Genomic DNA, 18553 nt, shown 5'->3' on the forward strand with positions numbered 1-18553 from the left:
ATGTCAAAATCTTGCAGGACGACTTGGATAGATTGGAGTTCTGGGCCAAGGAGAATGGATGTCAATTTAATGTGACAAAATGTAAGGTTATGCATTTTGGGACGAAAAGATTAGCAGCAGTATATCACATTGGTGGAACTGTACTCCAGGAGATTGATGAGGCCAGGGACTTGGGAGTGTTGGTGGATAGGGAGATGAAGTTTAGGGGGCACAATTGCAAAAGTAGCTAAATCAGCTCATCAACTCACTTGGTTGTTGAAAAATACTTTGACGAGCAGAGACAAGCAAGTTATTGTACTTCTGTACCGAGCCTTGATAAGACCTCATCTCGACTACTGTTACCAGATTTGGTCACCTAGGTTTCTTCTTGATGGGGAGGAGGTGGAGAGGATCCAAAGGCGAGTGACCAAGATGATAGCAGGTCTATGGAATGAACCTTATGAGAGCAAGTTGAAGATTTGTGGGTTGCAGAAATTAGTTGATAGGCAGAAAAGGGGAGATATGATTGAGACATTCAAATTGCTGAAGGGTTTTTATAGGATTAATTCAGAGGATATTTTTGAAATCAGGACTGGTGGTGGGAGAACTAGGGGACATCTATGGAAGCTGGGCATGGGTGTTAGAGCTGGGTTCTTTACTTTTAGAGTGGTAAATGAGTGGAATAAGCTGCCAGAGTCTGTTGTAGGTGCTATGACGGTGAGTGAGTTCAATGCAAGGTATGATAGATACTGTGAGAATGTCGTATAGTTGTATGGACATGATGTTTAGGGCCTCCCTCACTCAGTCTACGGACTCCCTGGAGTCGCCCATAATAATAATATTGCTGTTGCTGATTTTCATACCACAAAATATTCAATTCAGTTAAAGAATGCTGTTATAACTTAATGATGTGCTATAATAAACTACTTGAAAGTTCCCAGCTCAAGTTATATAACTGCAATGCCATTCTAAGCTCACTATTACAAACAGTAAAAGATGGAAAAATTCACCATACGCTTGGAATTTCCTAACAAATAACATCACAATCAGGAGACAAAGCTAATTGGGTAAATGTACAAAAGAAAATCACAGGAAATGGAAAATTGTGGGAAAACAGAAAAAAGGAAATGGCGAGAAATCATACATTGAGGATAGAACACAAAAAAATTGGCAGGCACCATACATAAACACAAATGCAAACATAAGATATAAGAGAATGAAATTATAAAAATCGAGAATGGTCGTTTAAATTTTGAAAGGTTATACTAGCTTAAATTAATTACACTTACCTGAAATCTTTATAATGAACTGCTGAAAACATGCAGAAAAAATATTTGGGTCAGAAATTCAGAATTTTTTATTTCATGAATAAACAGTCTTTCAAACAACACAAAATGAGCTGCTTCCCAAACAAATTTCATAGCTTTTACTTATTCTTTGAATTAATGAAGTAATGTGTTGTAGCATGTCATTAATTTACATAAGAGTAACAGTATCAATTTATGCCATCTGTTTATTATTGGATGTAAGCCCAGTCAGAAAGCTGGCATTCACTCTCCCTCTATGCTCATGTTACATTGTCTTCATCGTTATCGATTTCTGACATGTACCCTCAAGCAGGGCTCCAGAAATCCATTTGCTACAGGCAAGTGGCAAATGAATTTTCATCCTTGTTCTAAATGTATTCAAAAGATTTTGTCTCATCTTCCTTTTACCCTCTTTTACCTTGTGGTGTCGAGGGTTTTTTTAATCATCGTATCTCAAACCATACATAGGATAAGGTGGTCCCCCCCCTCCCCCCCGGTGTATTCTATGCCCTGTAGTGTTGAGTTCTCGAGGCTGGTTTGCCTGCTTTGCGGGATGAAAAACCCTAGGATAAACTGGGGAGAAAACCCTACTGTCCATGCCCAAGACCAACTAACTTGGCTATGGCTGAGGAAGATCCCTCAGCTCCTCACTTCTCCGACGGGAATTGAACCTAGGACACTCCTTCCCCAGGCATATGGTTGCGAAGCACACAGCCACTAGGCTAACGGTGCAGACTAAACTTTTTTTATAGTAATTAAAAAACTCAAACTGCCATATCTTCTTGCTTAAAAAGGATCGCTTTTTCCATTATCTTTGTAAGCTGCCTCCTCTAATGACTAAAAATATTTCCATTTCTTTCTTGGAAGAACTCTGTTGGACCATTAACACAAATGAGTTTCGTTGTTGATTTTCCCATTTTGAAATTTTTACAGAAAGCTTGACTTAAAACTGCCTTCCAATCCAGTTTATCTTCATGTTTGATGTTGAATACTCTCGCTACTGCTTCCTTTCCTTGGTTGCTGTTCCCCGAATATGACATCCATTACTTCTTATTTAGTAAGATCTGACCTGGTTTTCTCTTCTTTTTCTCAGTAATGCGAATTATGTTCATGTAGTACTTCTCCAGTTTGATTTCTTTTCCATTAATACTCCTTATAATATGTTATTTCCTGTGATCTCTTATTTCTCACTGTTTATTTTGCTCCATTGTGATTTCCTTTCCTGTTTTCTTTGTTTTTTATTTATGTGCTATTTTCCATGATTTCTCTCATTTCTTGGAATTTTCCTCATTTACGTTGTAATAAAATATCCACTGTCTTGAAAGATTCACTGTAGTGATCATTTATTGTACTAACAGCTTGAATTTATTTCCAACTCCTCTGTTAAATTTGAATACTTCAGTATATTATATATTAAAAATAAGTAGCTAATCCAAATTAGTAGAATGGATATGAAGTTCAAAATATTTTTCAAGGTAGTAGCCCAAAAGAATTAAGATCAATTGTCTTAATTGAATATTCCAGTATGATTATATATATTTATATTATATTTATAAACATTTGGCATGTAATACTTGTTTATTCAATGTTTTCTTAAATATATGTATAGATTGGGTGTTTTTTGTTTATTAATATATGCAACTGATGTATAAGCAATTTAAATTTGCTATTCAAAAGTAATACTTTTTTCTTTACCTATTGCTTTAGGGATCTAGGTGCTCATATCGATGGATTTATAGCTGTGGTAGCTCATACTCTTGTTGTCGGAGCATCTCTGGTAAATTTCTTTATATTGGTGTGTGTGAAAGAGAATTAGAGTTTACAAAAGATTTTATTATGTTATTTATAACTAATAATGGATGTTCCTTTAAACCAACACGGTGTAAATTTATTGAACATAATTGATTTCAAGTGTGATTAAGAAGCAATTCTGGAATGATAATTTCATATTTTGTTACTCAAAAACTGCAGAGATTGATTACCTGCATCAATCTCTGCAGGTAAGCTTCACTCATAGACATTGTGTGCTATATAAACATTTGTGTGTGTGTGGATATATATATATATATATGACATTCTTCAGTTTAACAGAAACTGTATGAAACTTCCATTGGTCACTATTATGATCATATTGCCAGACGGTATTGTGCAGCTATGAAAAATAGAAATCACTTAGTTTTCAAAACAGTGATTATTTGGTTAGCAGTACAAAGCTCTGATAAGACTTGGTGAAATATCACCCATTACCTATATAGGTAGATTTATGATATGGCAAACAATGTATTATTACTTTTACTTTTTTAATTAGAAATTAATTATTATTAAACCAAGCATTAAACTACACATAACAATTTGATAATAAAAAAAAAATGTTTATTCAGATGCTTATCTGGTTTCATGAAATAGCTGTTTCACTTCATCTAGGAATGTTAATCAATTTCTGTAGGTCTTTGGCATACACATTTAAATTACCAGTAGCAATGCTATTTATCAGCTATAGCAGGTGGATAAAATATAGAGCCAAAGGGCTTGAAATTGCACAGATAACATACTAAAATTGAGGGTATTATGAATCCATTCATATTTTATAGTAGCAAACAAATTAATCCAAATACTTGCATTTTAAAGAAAAATTTTAATTTCACACAAGAAAATAAGCACAAAAATTAACTCCAACTTTACCCAATAATTTATATGTGCTTCTCTATTTCTAAAAAGTTCATTAATTCATTTACATATGGACTCTGCCAACATAGAACACATTTTTCTTACTTCTGCATCTCACAACCATACTTCTATAATGGATTATATTAAGTTATCCTTTATGTCACAATTTAATTTTTCAAGTCTCTTTTTCACTATGGTCTACAAATTTTCTTTTGGGTTAATGTCAGGAGAGTTACCTGGACACTTCAGCAATTGGATGTTGTGATTTTTGAGAAACACTTTCACTTTTTTTGAAGTGTGGCATGGAGCGAGATCCTGTTGGAAGATGAGTTCTTTGTCTTTCGTGATCTGTAAGACCACTCTTTTCTCCAGTGTTTTGATATACTGGTCACTTTTCATCATACTGTCAACAGGCACAAGTGATCCTGAACCGTCATGCATAAAACAACCCAAAACATCTTTTTAACTAGGTGTTTAGGAGCTTGTTTAAGATGGATAGGAGAAGTCTTCTCAGCTGCTGATTTGTGAACATATTGTACTCGCTCTCCTTACACAAAGAAATGGCTCTCATCTGAGAATATAACCTTCTTCCACTTCTCAACAGCCCAATGTTTGTACACTTTTGCCCACTGAAGTCTCTTTTTCTGCTTAGCCTTTCTCAACAGTTGTTTCTTTTTTCGGTCTGTGGGCAGTTTTCCCTGCTTCCAATAATCTTCGATGGACTGTCATGTCAGAAACATTAAATTAATGTTTCTGACATGACAGTAATTTATTTGTAACTAGTAAATAATTTTGAGTTAGTGTGGTATTCCTCTTTCGCCCACGTTTTCCTTTTCTGTCAGGAGAAAAGATATCCTTGTCTCCCTAAACTTCCTTAAAATCACATTAATGGCACCCAAATCAACACCACACTCATTAGCAATTTGTCTTTGAATCATGGGTATGTTCTGAGAAAGAGTACATATTTTTGAATGCTTTCTTGGAGATGTATCCATTTTATAGTTGCACAAAATGAATAAAACACTACGAATGTCTACTTGTGTACACTATTAATAAATATCGTAGGGACAGTTAAAATGCTCAGCACTCGATCAGAATAGTAAACTAAAATCAAAATTATGAACTGAAACAAAAACCAAAAAGGGGTGCTTAAGGGTCAAAGCTGTATAACTGCAAGGAGACCTCCACATAGCCTTTTAAAGGAATGCGGAGAACCGATCAGAGCTTCTGACCTAATGTCCAATCCTCACCTTCTCGTGGTGCACCCTGTTGGGTATCTACCTGGATACAGAACGAATGAGGATGGGCTGGCAATTTGGGATTTAGCCGACCAAATTGTATTCTTATTGGCTTAAACCAATATAGAAAATGATGGTACAACATGACAAAATTTCATGCCTGTGGGGCGTTGCCCAGTTAAACAAGACCCTTGTTGTTTTCACCAGGGCGAACAGCAAAAAGTCAGTTACTGGAACAAATCTGAAAGCACACCCAACTCAACATCACCAGAGTTAAAGATTGGTACTATCAACATAAGAAGCCTGAATGGGAAAGAAATGCAGCTAGCTGAAGAATTAGATAAGTACCAGATCGACATAATAGTGGTGACTGAAACAAAAAAAGACAAAAACTGGTGAGATCTTTCTGAGCAATAAATACAAAATGTTATACTCAGGAAACGACAATCAAAGAAAAGAAGGAGTAGCCATAGTATTCAACTCAAAATACGAGGCTAATCTTCTTGAATGGCAGGCAGTCTCAAGTAGAGTGATGTGGGCAAATATCAAAATGGGGAATTGGACAATCAGACTTATTTGTGCCTATGGTCCCACAGAAGGTTCTACTAAGGTAGAAGTGGAGGAATTTTTTGATGCTTTAGAAAAAGCAACTGACACAATGAAAAAGGAAAAGTTGGTCCTTGTTCAGGATCTAAATAGTAGAGTAGGAAATGATTGTCAGACATACAAAAATATTTTAGGAAAATTTGGAGAAAAGAGCAAAGCTAATAATAATGGCAAATACCTGTTGGATTTCTGCTCAGGACATGGACTGGTTATTACTAACACCATGTTCCAACATAAAAATGTGCACAAATTCACATGGAGAGAAGAGGCAAGGAATAAGAAAAGTCTCATTGACTATGTTATTGTTGATAGTGATGTTTTTTCTCCGTAGTGCGGGACATCTGAGTGTACAGAGGATTTGAAATTGAAAGCGATCACTATTTAGTCTTGAGCAGGATAAAATTGAATTTCATATTGAAAAGAATAACATGTAAGAAAGTTTTAAAGCGAATAAAAGTTGAGCAGCTCTCAGATGTGAACTGTAGACTAAAATACACAATGATTATTGAAGAAAAGATGAAAGAGTTTGAGAACAGGAACCAAACCTTGGAGATTCAGTGGTAAGTCTTGAAGAAAACCCTGATTGATTCAGCTAGAGAGGCATGTGGTGAGGTTGTCTGAATCAGAACTCCATGGTGAACACAGGAAGTTAAAGAGGCAGTGAAGGAAAAGAAGAAAGCATATCAAAAGTTCCTGGCAAATAAGTCAGCTTTTGCTCTTAGAGAATACAGAGACAAATGTAAGAAAGCTAAACAGTGTGTAAAACTAGCTAAACAAAAGTCATGGGAGGACTTTGGCAAGAATATAGAAAATAAATATCAAGGAAGGTGGTAAGCTATTCTCGAGGTTGTTGACGAAGTTTAGAAATGGAGGAAAGAGTGCTGTAAAAGGAGTTAGAGACGATGAAGGTGACATGAAAACAGGAGAAAAAGATATCCTTCAAGTATGGAGTAATTACTTCAAAAAATTGCTAAATGAAACAAGCAGTGATAGCACAGTGGTAAAAAACACTCAACAGGCATACAGTCAGGAATACATATCCATACTTGAAGTAGAAAAAGCCATCAATGGCTTGAAATGTGGAAAGGCAGCAGTAGTAGATAAAATTTGACCAGAAATGCTGAAATCTGGTGGTATAAAAGTCTTACAGTGGCTGCACTGCATAGTTCAGAAAGCCTGGACAGAGGGACGAATTCCCGATGATTGGAGTAGAGCTCTAATAGTACCCATATATAAAAAGGGAAATAAAAACTGAATGTGAGAATTACAATGGTATTTCCCTACTGAGTGTTCCTGGCAAGATCTATGCAAGTATACTTGAGAAACGGTTGATAAGAGTTGTGGAAGAACAAGCTGGATTCAGGCCAAATAGAGGCTGTCAGGATCAGATCTTCACTTTACGACAAATAGTTGAGAAAGCATGGGAATATAACAAATATCTGTATTTAAGTTTTGTAGATCTGGAAAAGGCATATGACAAGGTGCGAAGAGAGAAGCTATTCAATACGCTACAGTTATGTGGTGTCAATGGGGCATTATATCATGTAATACTTACTCTTTATTTGAGTTGTAAGTCACCAGTTAGAATTGAAGAAAGTACAGGAAGATGGTTTAATGTTAAATCTAGTGTGAGACAAGGATATACATTATGCCCTCTGTTATTCATTATCTATATGGATAACATTATGAAGGAAAGTGATATTAAACATGATATCAGAATCGGAGATGTTAATGTCAGCTCTTTGCTTTATGCGGACGATGCTATACTTCTAAATAAATCCGCTACAAGTTTGCAAGATTCCCTGACTAAATTGAATAACTTTTCAATAGATATGGTATGAAAGTCAGCATTAAAAAGACAAAGACAATGAAAATAGGTAGAATTGCTGAAAATGTCAACTGCGTTGTGAACTCTTTGAGGGAACCTCTGGAACAAGTAAAACATTTCAGCTACTCAGGCACAATTTTTACTGATGGTAAATTAAATATGGAAATAGACAATAGAATCAACAAAGCTGGTATGGTAGGCAGTCAATTGAATAAATTCATATGGAATAAGAGATAAATTATTTGTAACACTAAATTAGCTGTATACAAGACAGTGTTCAAACCAGTTTTAACTTATGGATCTAAGAGCTTATTCAGAATAAAACACTTGACCAAAGACCAGAGACCTCAGATGTGAGAGTTCTGAGAAAGATTAGAGGCATGAACAGATGGCATTAATGGCAATATCATATTAAAAATGAGGATATTAGGAAAGAACTTGACATTGTCAGCATCCATGAATGCATTAACAGAGCTAATCTCAGGTGGTATGGGAGCGAGGAAAGATTAGCAAAACAAGTGTTCTCTGCCAGGTTTGCAGGAAAACGATGAAGATATAGGTGGATTGATACGGTACAAAGCGCCTTAGACGATAGAAATATAAGATCTGATAATGTTGGAGTCTTGACAAGTAACAGACTGATTTGGAGGAAAATTGTAGATAGGAAGTTAGTAATGACGTAAATTTTTCATGTAGTACTATCATATCCTGTATACCCTTTGAGGGTACATATCAGGAATTTGATGATGATGACAAAAACCAAACACCCGACAAAAGTTTGGCTTGTTTGGATTAATTTGTTTGCATAACCAAACATAGAAAGAGACTTTTAAAAAATTTCGAAATTTTACCAGGGATGATATCAGAATATAGCCTTTTGCCTTGATTTGCACAAGACACAAGCTGCTCCCAGAGGCCATATGTTCACCTTTTCATTATGTAAGCATATGGCATCTGGAAAACTTGAAACTTAAAATTTTTTTTATATATATGACTATAAAATATAACTGGATTTGATGACGTTCACTATTTTAATGTAAGAGGTGGCTTTCCTAGCATGCTGATGCACAGCTAATAATGTTTTCTTTTTTTTTTTTTTTTTTGGTTGGAAGTTTATTTTCCACTTGGTTAGACTATAATAAATTTAGTTTAATCCTTTACCCAAGTGTAGGCAAACAAAGTTTGCACCTGAAGTAGTTCAGGACTGAGGCATCTCGTAGCAAAGGTGGACCAAGCTTTCATCAATACTTGTCTCGGTATCTCCCATAATGCAGACATGTATAATGCTATGCATTAAGGGAAGGGCCACTACCCAGACCGGTTTTGACCTTTATTAATGTCTCATCAGTGTCTTTAGTGCGAGTTGTGTTTTGTTAATGAACTGAGGTAGGTGCTACCCAAAAGCTCAGGGAATTTGAATAGCATATGCACAAACCAGTTGTATTATGGCCTTCCACTGCTATAAGCAGCAAGCAGTATCCTTTGTGAATCAGTATGCCAACATCCAGCAAGATGAGTGGTTACATAATGTTACAAAAATAAGAAATACAGTCATGCATTTTTGTAACATTGTGTTTTAGTGGTTTAGCGATTTTCTTCTCCAACTGAAAAAGTATTCAAGGATCTGCATGAAATTGTGCTTCAACCTAAAAGAAACTTCTGCGGAAACGAAACCCACTGAATACTTAAATAATTTGGAAGTCATCAAATTCACTGTAGCCATAATAAATGCATGAAATTTGCATCATTGCAAGACAATGTTGATTTTTTTTTTTACATCCAAGGCATTGTCCAGAAGAAATTTCTCACCCCCCCCCCCCCTTTCAAACTGTCAATGACAAGTTTTACTGTGCGGTTTTGAAGGAGCGCATGTGATGTGGTGCAAATGTCAGACAAGATGAAAACAGTGACTGGGTTCTCTACCATGACTTGTTGTTCGACAGTTCCTTTCTTCCAAAAACATGTATTTTGCTTGACTTCACCTCCTGCAACTTTTTCCTGTTTTGCAAGATGGAATTCTGGCTGAAAGGTTGTCATGTTGACATGATTGAGGAAATCTAGGCAGAATTGCAGGAGATGCGCAACATAGTCACACTTGAGGATTTACAGGGATGTATGGAATCATGAAAAAACTACTAGGATCGCTGTATGCATGCATGCTCAAGAAGACTACAGTCATCCCTTGACTTACGTCAGGGTTCCATTCCAGCTGGCAGTGATACATTAAATCAACAGAGTTATAGCAGTTGGGGAATTAACCGTAATAAGTATACAGTCATTTTAATTTTTAAACCTTATAGAACTGTACTGTGCATTACTGCCACTATAAAACAGGAGAATAATGGCACAAATCTTTCTCCACAATCACATCTTCGTTACCTTCCCTATGTGAAGGACCAGACTACAGCTCTTCTGGTGTAACCTTTGTTTTTTGATGAAAATGTCCGATGTGCCTTGCTTATTCCTCTTCTTTTCACTATAAATTTGTTTATAGCAAACAAACGCATCATTTACTTTCCCATCCACTAATAAGTAGCATTCAGTATTGAGGTCCATGTCTTCAGCCATTTTGAGAACATTGCTAACTGCAAGACCACTCACTGTGAATTGATTAACTACCTTTTCCTCTTTCTCTTTTCTCGTTCTTCTTGTTTTGCAACACGTTGTTCCTCCAGTTCTACCAATTCTCCATTAGTCATCTCTTCAGTGACTTTCTATGAGTTGAACTATGTCGTCATCATTCACTTCGAGATTCAGATTGTCTGCTAGGCCCACTATTTCTTCACTCAATTTACAAAGGTTTTCATTTTTTTTAAAAACTTCCAAAATTGTGTGAAAATCTTTTTAATGGCATGATAAATATTGAATGCTTTCCAGACTTGCACGAATCTAATTTCCTTCAGTGGCAGAAATGGCTTGTGAAAAAGTTCTCCGTAGATCAAGGCTACCCAATCTGAAGGTTGCAATTTAAGAAAAAAAAAAAAAGAATTATCCAAGGGCCCCATCCAGAATAATAAATACAGTACATATATTGTATACGTTGGAACAAAACAGTGCAAGAACGCTTCTTTGACACATCTAATATTTGAAAAACACGTGGGTATGTAGTGTTGTAAAAACACCAAATAAAATTACCAACATCAAGATTATCATGTAGAAAGGCTTATGTGTTCGTCGTACATATTGTTTAATTTTGACAGTATATGTCAGAACACAGAATTATAAGTAAATAATTATTTATTGACTTATTGCTGATATTTTGCTGGTGTTATAACCAGCAATTTCAGAGCACAAAAACACAGTTTGTCACAGTATGCAAAACTACAACAACATGGTGTAACAAAGGGACTAATTTAAAAAAAAAAATTGTAGCAACAACACAGACTAAAGTCCTAATTGGGCATCATCGATCTAAAATAAAAACAGAGAGAGAAAGCAGGTACAAGTTATGTCTTAAAATGACTGTCTCTCAAATCTTAGGCAAATTTATACAGCCATATTTGTTGAGATTTGGAGTATGTTTCAAGGCTTCTGTTACCTCTAAGAACAATCTCTTTGACTTGTAAAAGCTTCTGTGCAGTACTTTTGTTTTCTTCCAGTTGATCCTGTGTGCAGGGGTATCCAAAGCATGCTCTGCTGGACCCGACTTGCCATAGTGATAGTGCCAGATGTATCTTTTATGTTCACTGATGCAGATGTCCACAGTTCTTCCAGTTTGACCGTAGTAAGCTTGATCACACGAGCAGGGCGGTACTTAGACTCCTGTATGTGATAAAGGAGGGATGCTGTCCTTGGGTGAACAGATGAGAATTGCTAATTTGACACATGGTCTGAATACAGTGCGTAGTTGATGTTTATTGAAAATTCTAGATATCTTTTCTGATGTGCCTTTGATGCATGCGATGGTGACTGTTTTGTTGTAGTTCTCCGTGGTGGATAGTGGGAGGGGTTTCTTAGGAGCATTTAGTATTTTGTTTATCTTATGGGGATTATAGCCATTGGCCAAGAAGGTGTGGCATAAGTGAGCCAGTTCAGCAGTAAGAGCATTGTCATTGGAACTGTTGAGAAGGATGGTGTTTTTTTTTTTTTTAACTAGTCCTTTTGTTACACCATGTTATTGTAGCCTCGCGTACTGTGACAAACTGTGTTTTGTGCTCTGAAGATGCTAGTTATAACACCGGCAAAATATCAGCAATAAGTCAATAAATAATTACCACATTTGCCGGCGTATAAGACACACTTTTTTTCTTTGAAAATAGGTCCAAAAAACAGGGTGTGTCTTATATCCCGATACTCAGATACTCACGGATTAAAAGATGTTAAAAATCAACTCAAGGAATTGAAAACTCAGTTAGCTGTAATTCCATGAGGTCTAACTAGTCAGCTTCAACCTTTATATGTCTGTATTAATAAATTTAAGGAATTTATGAAGGACAAGTGGAACAGCTGGATGCAGTCTTCAGATTTTGAGGTTATGTCACCAGGAAGAAGCCTGGCATTTTGCAAGTTTGTGAGTGGGTCAAAACTTCATGGGATGCTGTGAAAACTGAGACAGTGGTTAAATCATTTAAGAAGTGTGGCATTAGTAATGCACTGGATGGTACAGAGGACAATTTGTTGTATGAGGATTCTGATTTAGAAGAGGTTTCAAGTGTCTCTTCATTTAGCTCTGGAAATGAATTTCTGGGTTTTGACGAAGAAGATTAAAAGGTGGGTACTCTTTCCTAGTTAGATTAGGTATTTGTTGAAAGCAGACCTACTTATTACTTTATATTTGAAATAATGTAAATTCATTAAAAGTTTTTTTCCTAAAAAATCTGTACAAAAGAGTGGGTGCGTCTTGTACGGTATTTACTTATAATTCTGAATGATATAATCACGTAATCACAAGAAAGATATTTATTTAACCAAATATTTCGGTCTGGAAATAGCAGACCATCGTCGGTGGTATTACAAGAACAGTTTAAAAAATATACAAGCTAGAATACTAACAATAGATCGTTGAAATTAGAAAATTCTCATTTTCCTTCTCCTAAAGACAAACGCTCAACTTTATCTCTTCCTGGAGTTTATCAAATTCCTTGCAACTGTGATCTCTCTTACTTTGGACAGACTGGACGTTCTCTTGAAAAAAGAATCCAAGAACATCAATCATCCATTCTTCACAATAAACCTGAAAAGTCTGGTTTGGCTCAACACGGGATTGAAACTGACCACAGCATCCTTTGGTCCAAGACGCGCCTCTTACATAGATCCTGTTACAGGTTCGAACGTTTGTTCAAGGAAAGCGTGGAGGCCTTGCTCCATCATCCCAACCTGAATCGTAATGACTGCATATCTATATCAAAAATCTGGGAAAGCCTAATCAAGATTACTCATTAATTTTTTTTTTTTTTTTTATTTATTTATTATTTTTTTTTTAATAGCAAATTCAATCATGTTTCTACTTCAAAATATTTCGTTTCATACTTAGTGATATAACATCACGCGGCATGTTCTAATTTCAACGATCTATTGTTAGTATTCTAGCTTGTATATTTTTTAAACTGTTCTTGTAATACCACCGACGATGGTCTGCTATTTCCAGACCGAAATATTTGGTTAAATAAATATCTTTCTTGTGATTACGTGATTATATCATTCAGTCTTATGTCGCAAGTATCCTTAAAACAACAAATACTTATAATTCTGTGTTCTAATATATACCGTCAAAAATTAAACATAGAGATTATCGATTGGTGATAGAATTAAAATATCTAATATGCATTTGATCAAATTGTTATTTTATTTTTTCACTCGTGAAAATCAAAACCTACAGGCTGACCATCCAAAATCACACCGCAGGCCAGATGCAGTCCAAAGGCTGTGTTTTGGACAGTCCTGCCATAGATAATAAGCCTTAAACACCACAAGAACTCCCTGATCCACCAGTTGGATCAATGAAGTGTTTGGCCTTGATTTTGGGGTGAAGGTCACCGATGTAAGGAAGTTGATCTGGAACATTATCTAGAATTAATAAAATTTTAAATTATACATTTTCTTTCACACAATACCTTTCCATTTCACTCGCATAGCAGTTGATTAAGGTGTCCTCAAAAACAATTTTTGGGTCATATACGATTTCTTATTGGTCCGATAATGAACTGGAAGTGTATGCTTCCTGATTTTTTTGAAGGCTCATGGATTTTCACTGTGCCATATAACAAATTTCAGTTTATATCCAGCCATATTACTCCCTAACAGAATCATAATATGGTCTTTAAGAGCTTTGAAACCAGGCATAGATTTTAGGGGGGGTTTTGTGGATAAATGTCTGCTCTTGTATTTTTTTTCCAAAACAAGGAGGTCTCATCCATATTAAATATTTGCTGTGGCAAATAATTTTCCTCCATAATAATTTTATCCAATTTCTCCACAAACTCCTTGACAGCCTTATCATCGGCACTTGCAGATTCACCATACATTTTCACATTATTATTATTATTACGTTGACACCTCCAGGGAGTCCGAAGACTCATCAATTGAGGACACCTACTCTACATATCTCTGTCTCCACCAACACCATCTACCGCCCACTAGTATTTTTCACAGACAATCACAAACATCTATGCCCAACGCGAGATTTGAACCCGCAGCCCTTTTGGCTGGAGAGCGGATACGCTAACCACTCAGCCAACCAGGCTGGCAGCACAACAAGCTGCTTGATGTGGAAAAAACACAAGTGAGCTTGCATCTCTTTTCCATATCACCAACCGGAAGAAGGATTGAGGTCGTAATCAGGCCCTGCTTTCTCCTTCAACATGTTGAAGAGACTTAGTGCCTTAGCAGTTATGGTTCTAGTACTAAGGAGTGTGTGCTTTTGATTCAGGTCCTCTATCTATGATGCAAGTAGCCTTTCGATATCACTGATAGGACCTTGTCGTTGCTTCGTCACTATCGTCAATTTAATGGAAGCAGATTCGTTCACAGCCTCTGATTTTATCCTTATTTTTCAAAATGGTCATTCCTTAGAACGGGACCATCCGAAGTCATGTGCGATCACGTTGACAGGCTTACCAGCTTCGTGTTGCTTTATAATTGGCAACTTCATTTCATGATCAATCGCTCGCCTCTTTTTCTGTAATTCTTCATGAGGTTTTTTTTTTTTTTTGATTGGGCATGTGATGGCCATGTTGCACAAAATATTGCGAAATATTTAATAAATATACAAATAACCTATTTCTCAAACACAGAACCAACAGAAAAACTGAGTTTCCGCTGAATGTGCTGTTGCCACTGAGCATGATGCATTATTGCTAAATAGAAACCTTTTTATTTTATACTTGTGTCTTGTTCGGAAGTATAGGCGAAAATGTTATTTATTCCCTTATGCGATCATGGGCGTATCTTCAAACAGACGTAAGTCGAGGGGTGACTATATATATATATATATAGAGAGAGAGAGGGAGGGGGATTGTTTGATGTATTAGGGGATGGGAGAAGCCTAATGAAATGTCAGAGAAGTCCAGTACCACTGTTTTAACAATCTGCACAAGTAAATCTCAGATTTACTTGTGCAGATTAATAAATCACAGTTAGCACTTCATCTGATGATGTAAGGTTTATAGTCCTTTGCTTATGTCTAAGGCACTGTTGTCTATCTTCTCTATTTGTGCTGCTGTAAACTTGATAATTTGGGTATAACTGAAATGATATTTTTTAATTCTCAGCTTTTACCTTAATAAAACTTTCTGCTGTGCATGCATTCATATTTATTTCCCCATGTTATATCTCATTTATTAAAATTTTTTACTGTGATTTATCAATTAAATATGTATATATGCTAATTTTAGTAATCATAAATTGCATTGTAGGATAATAAAGTGACTGGCCGTAAAGCTGATGTAATTAGAGCAGCCTATTATTCTGCAGAAGCAGCATTACGACTTGTTAAACCTGGAGGAGAGGTATGTGTTTTTTAACTCAATATATAAATGGTAAGATCTGTGTACTTGAATATAATTAGTGCACTAGTACTTTTGTTTTATTTTTAATAAACACATTTGTGTAAAAAAGTTTATAAATGTTTTGTTAGATGCACAAGAATTTCATCAGTTCTAAAAACATACAGTATGTACAAAAATTAAGTAGACTGAAAAAACATTGATTAAAGAAACCGCATACAGTAAAATGTTTTAATTTACTCAAAAACATCAGTGTTATTTTAAAGCAATTTTTCTATTGTAAGTCCTCTGTTATAGCAAACTAGTCCTTCGTTCCCTATAAATTTTGATCACTGGATATGTGTTTATTTTTATTAAGAAAGACCAGTATTATGTTTATATAAACTTGTTTCTTAATAAAAATAACTGCTGCTTGGAAAGTTTCACAGATTTTCTTTAGTGCACATGAATTTATTCATTTTGTTCTCTCCTATACCAGCATGCATTGCATATTTCCTTAACTAAAATAATAATAATTAATAATAATAATAAGAAAAGATTCATTAATGCCTTTGTTTCCCATAGAGTAGGCAGAATAACTAATTTTTTGAAAATTGCTTGGCAGCCATTCTCCAGAGAACCTTAATCACGATAACTGAGTTCAGGGTTATCATTGACTTTTAAGACTTCTAAAAGAGAGAATGGAAGGTAAGTGCTGCAATCTGATGACCCTGGACCCTCACTGTTATTTTTGTTGTCTTAAATATGGTGAGCTCTATGGTCAATTTTCTCAAGTTATAGGATTTAAAAACCCAAGTTACTGGGACAAAAAATCACTACATGTCTGCACCAGAGATCAGCTACTTGAGAACTGGCTGAAGAAAGGCATAGAAAAGGTTACTGTAGTTTGGTTACTATTTCTGTATTTGGTTTTGTCATCTTACTAAAAATTATGCATGTATGGTTAAAATATTGTGCTTGCTCTTAAGTGTATAATTTGCTATTGGGATTGCAATTTTTCTGCCTATTTTCATAATTCTGGATTTTTGTAGTTATATTCATGTTAATTCAAATTAAGTAACATCTGTAACAAAAGTTGCTTCAGCAGTTGTTTGATTTGTGGTGAGTCTTAAGACGTGTAGAAGAATTCAAAAGATGATATTGTCTTTGTAGGTTACAAAAGCTGGTTGTGATATTCCTCATTTTGATCAGGTTTGATGTGATCTGTAGAGTTTTAAACTACTGTGGTGAAAAGTAATTATACATGTATTTCTAAGATAACACTATTGAATATATCACCACCACCACCACCACCACCACCACCCAGACCTCTAAGGAAAGGTTTTTAAAAATAAAGACTAGATTGAAAAAAATACTATTTATATACAAAATACCTTATAGCTACAACTTGTCTAGCATTAGGGGAATAATTCCTGATTGCAAACCCCTCAATGTGAGGCCCCTGTTCGTGGTGGAGGTCACTTCCCAGTGATGTACTGGTCCTTTTCTATCTCTTTTTCTTTGCTTTTTTCACATATTCTTTACTCTACTTCTCCTGAGTCTTTTTTGAATATCCCATCTTCCAGATAACCATAACTTGTGGACATCTGGAAAGGGGGGATCCTACTAGTCTTTTGCAGTACGTTGGTTTCTGCTTCGGCAAGACAGGTGTCTAGGATGGCCCAGACAAGATCAGTTGGCTAGTGGGTTTGTCTTCAAGAGTCAAGTGTGATTGCAACAGGACTTCCCCATGATCCAGGAACAGGATCCAAGGCTTGCTGTGGTGCTTAGATAATATCCAGGGTAGCCTGGCATCAACTACTGCCAGGTAGTGTATGTCTATGTGTGGCTCAATGGTGGATTGGGGGGGGGGGAGCACTGGTATTGAACAACAACAAAAAAAAAACATGAATTTTTCATCCTCAGATGTTTCAGGGGCCCAACCAAGTAATGCTGCCATTGATACACCTTTTGTTAACAGAAGTAAGAAACCCGTTTGAATAAAGAAAAGGGACATTAAATCTTAACTGTAAATGTAATTTATGTTAAGAAGTTCCATTCTACTGATGTCCTTATAGAAAGACCATGTCAAAAGCATTCCGAAAAACTTGGCAGAATAACAATTATGCTCTTTCAATCCCTGGAGAGGAGTGATCTCAGAGTAGGACCTCCTTGATGTTACTGATGAGGAGCTACAATCAGAGGTGACAGATATGAGCCACATCCTGATCTGTAGGGATGGTTGCCTGGTTCCAACCAGAAATATCGTCCTTGCTTTTGATATTCAGCCTCCAAAATCTTTAAAATTAGGGTGATTTATTTGTCCTATTAGACTGTACATCCCATATCCTCAAAGATGCTTCAAATGCCAGAAATATGGACGTGCCCAAACTATCTGTCTTGGCTCTTGCCATCTGCTCGATGTGATAGTAAAGAGCACAACAAATCTTGCTCTGCAGAGAAAGCTAAATCTGTCAAGTGTCAGAGAGACCATCCATTATACCCCCGTGCATGTCACAAGTGGAAATATGAAAAAGAAATACAAAACATAAAAATAGAACTATCATATCAGGATGCAAAAAGAAGTTAGCCACCACCACACCTGTTCTGAGATCCTCTTATCCTGAGAAGGTAGCAGTTAAGAAAATGTCAACCTCAACTCAAACTCGTATATCTATTCCACCATCTGATAATTTCACCATAATTGAATATTATTATCATGACTGCTTTTCTGTTGACCATACAATGTGCAGTTAGTGCACATTGTATTGCCTCACTCCAGAAATAAGTATGTCTGGGGAGAGAAAAGAAAATTCTAGAACAAGACCAAATAGATTGCATATCTAATTATAAGAATATGCTAGGTGGTAATTTATTATGTCTATACACAAATGCCAGGAGCATTAGAAACAAAGGGGTTGAGTTTGTTGCTTTATTGAATATGATGTGGCCTAAGATTGTTGGCATTAGTGAAACCTGGACCATCAGAATCAGATATGATAAGTG

The 18553-nt window shown here is 35.9% G+C and overlaps 1 protein-coding gene across 1 annotated transcript in view; it reads left to right on the plus strand.

Annotated features, from left to right (window-relative positions):
• The window catches only part of LOC150109377 (proliferation-associated protein 2G4), a 179035-nt gene that overhangs the window by 64138 nt on the left and 96344 nt on the right, over nucleotides 1-18553 (plus strand). Inside the window, exons 4-5 of the mRNA XM_090407788.1 lie at nucleotides 2994-3063; nucleotides 15479-15571. Coding sequence (XP_090263914.1) covers nucleotides 2994-3063; nucleotides 15479-15571 — 163 coding nt within the window. The remainder of the gene's footprint in view (nucleotides 1-2993; nucleotides 3064-15478; nucleotides 15572-18553) is intronic.

The sequence above is a fragment of the Typopeltis vanoorti genome, chromosome 2 (genome assembly GCF_054136105.1).
Source record: "Typopeltis vanoorti isolate ZY-2024b chromosome 2, IOZ_Tvanoo_1.0, whole genome shotgun sequence".
NCBI classification, from domain to species: domain Eukaryota; kingdom Metazoa; phylum Arthropoda; class Arachnida; order Uropygi; family Thelyphonidae; genus Typopeltis; species Typopeltis vanoorti.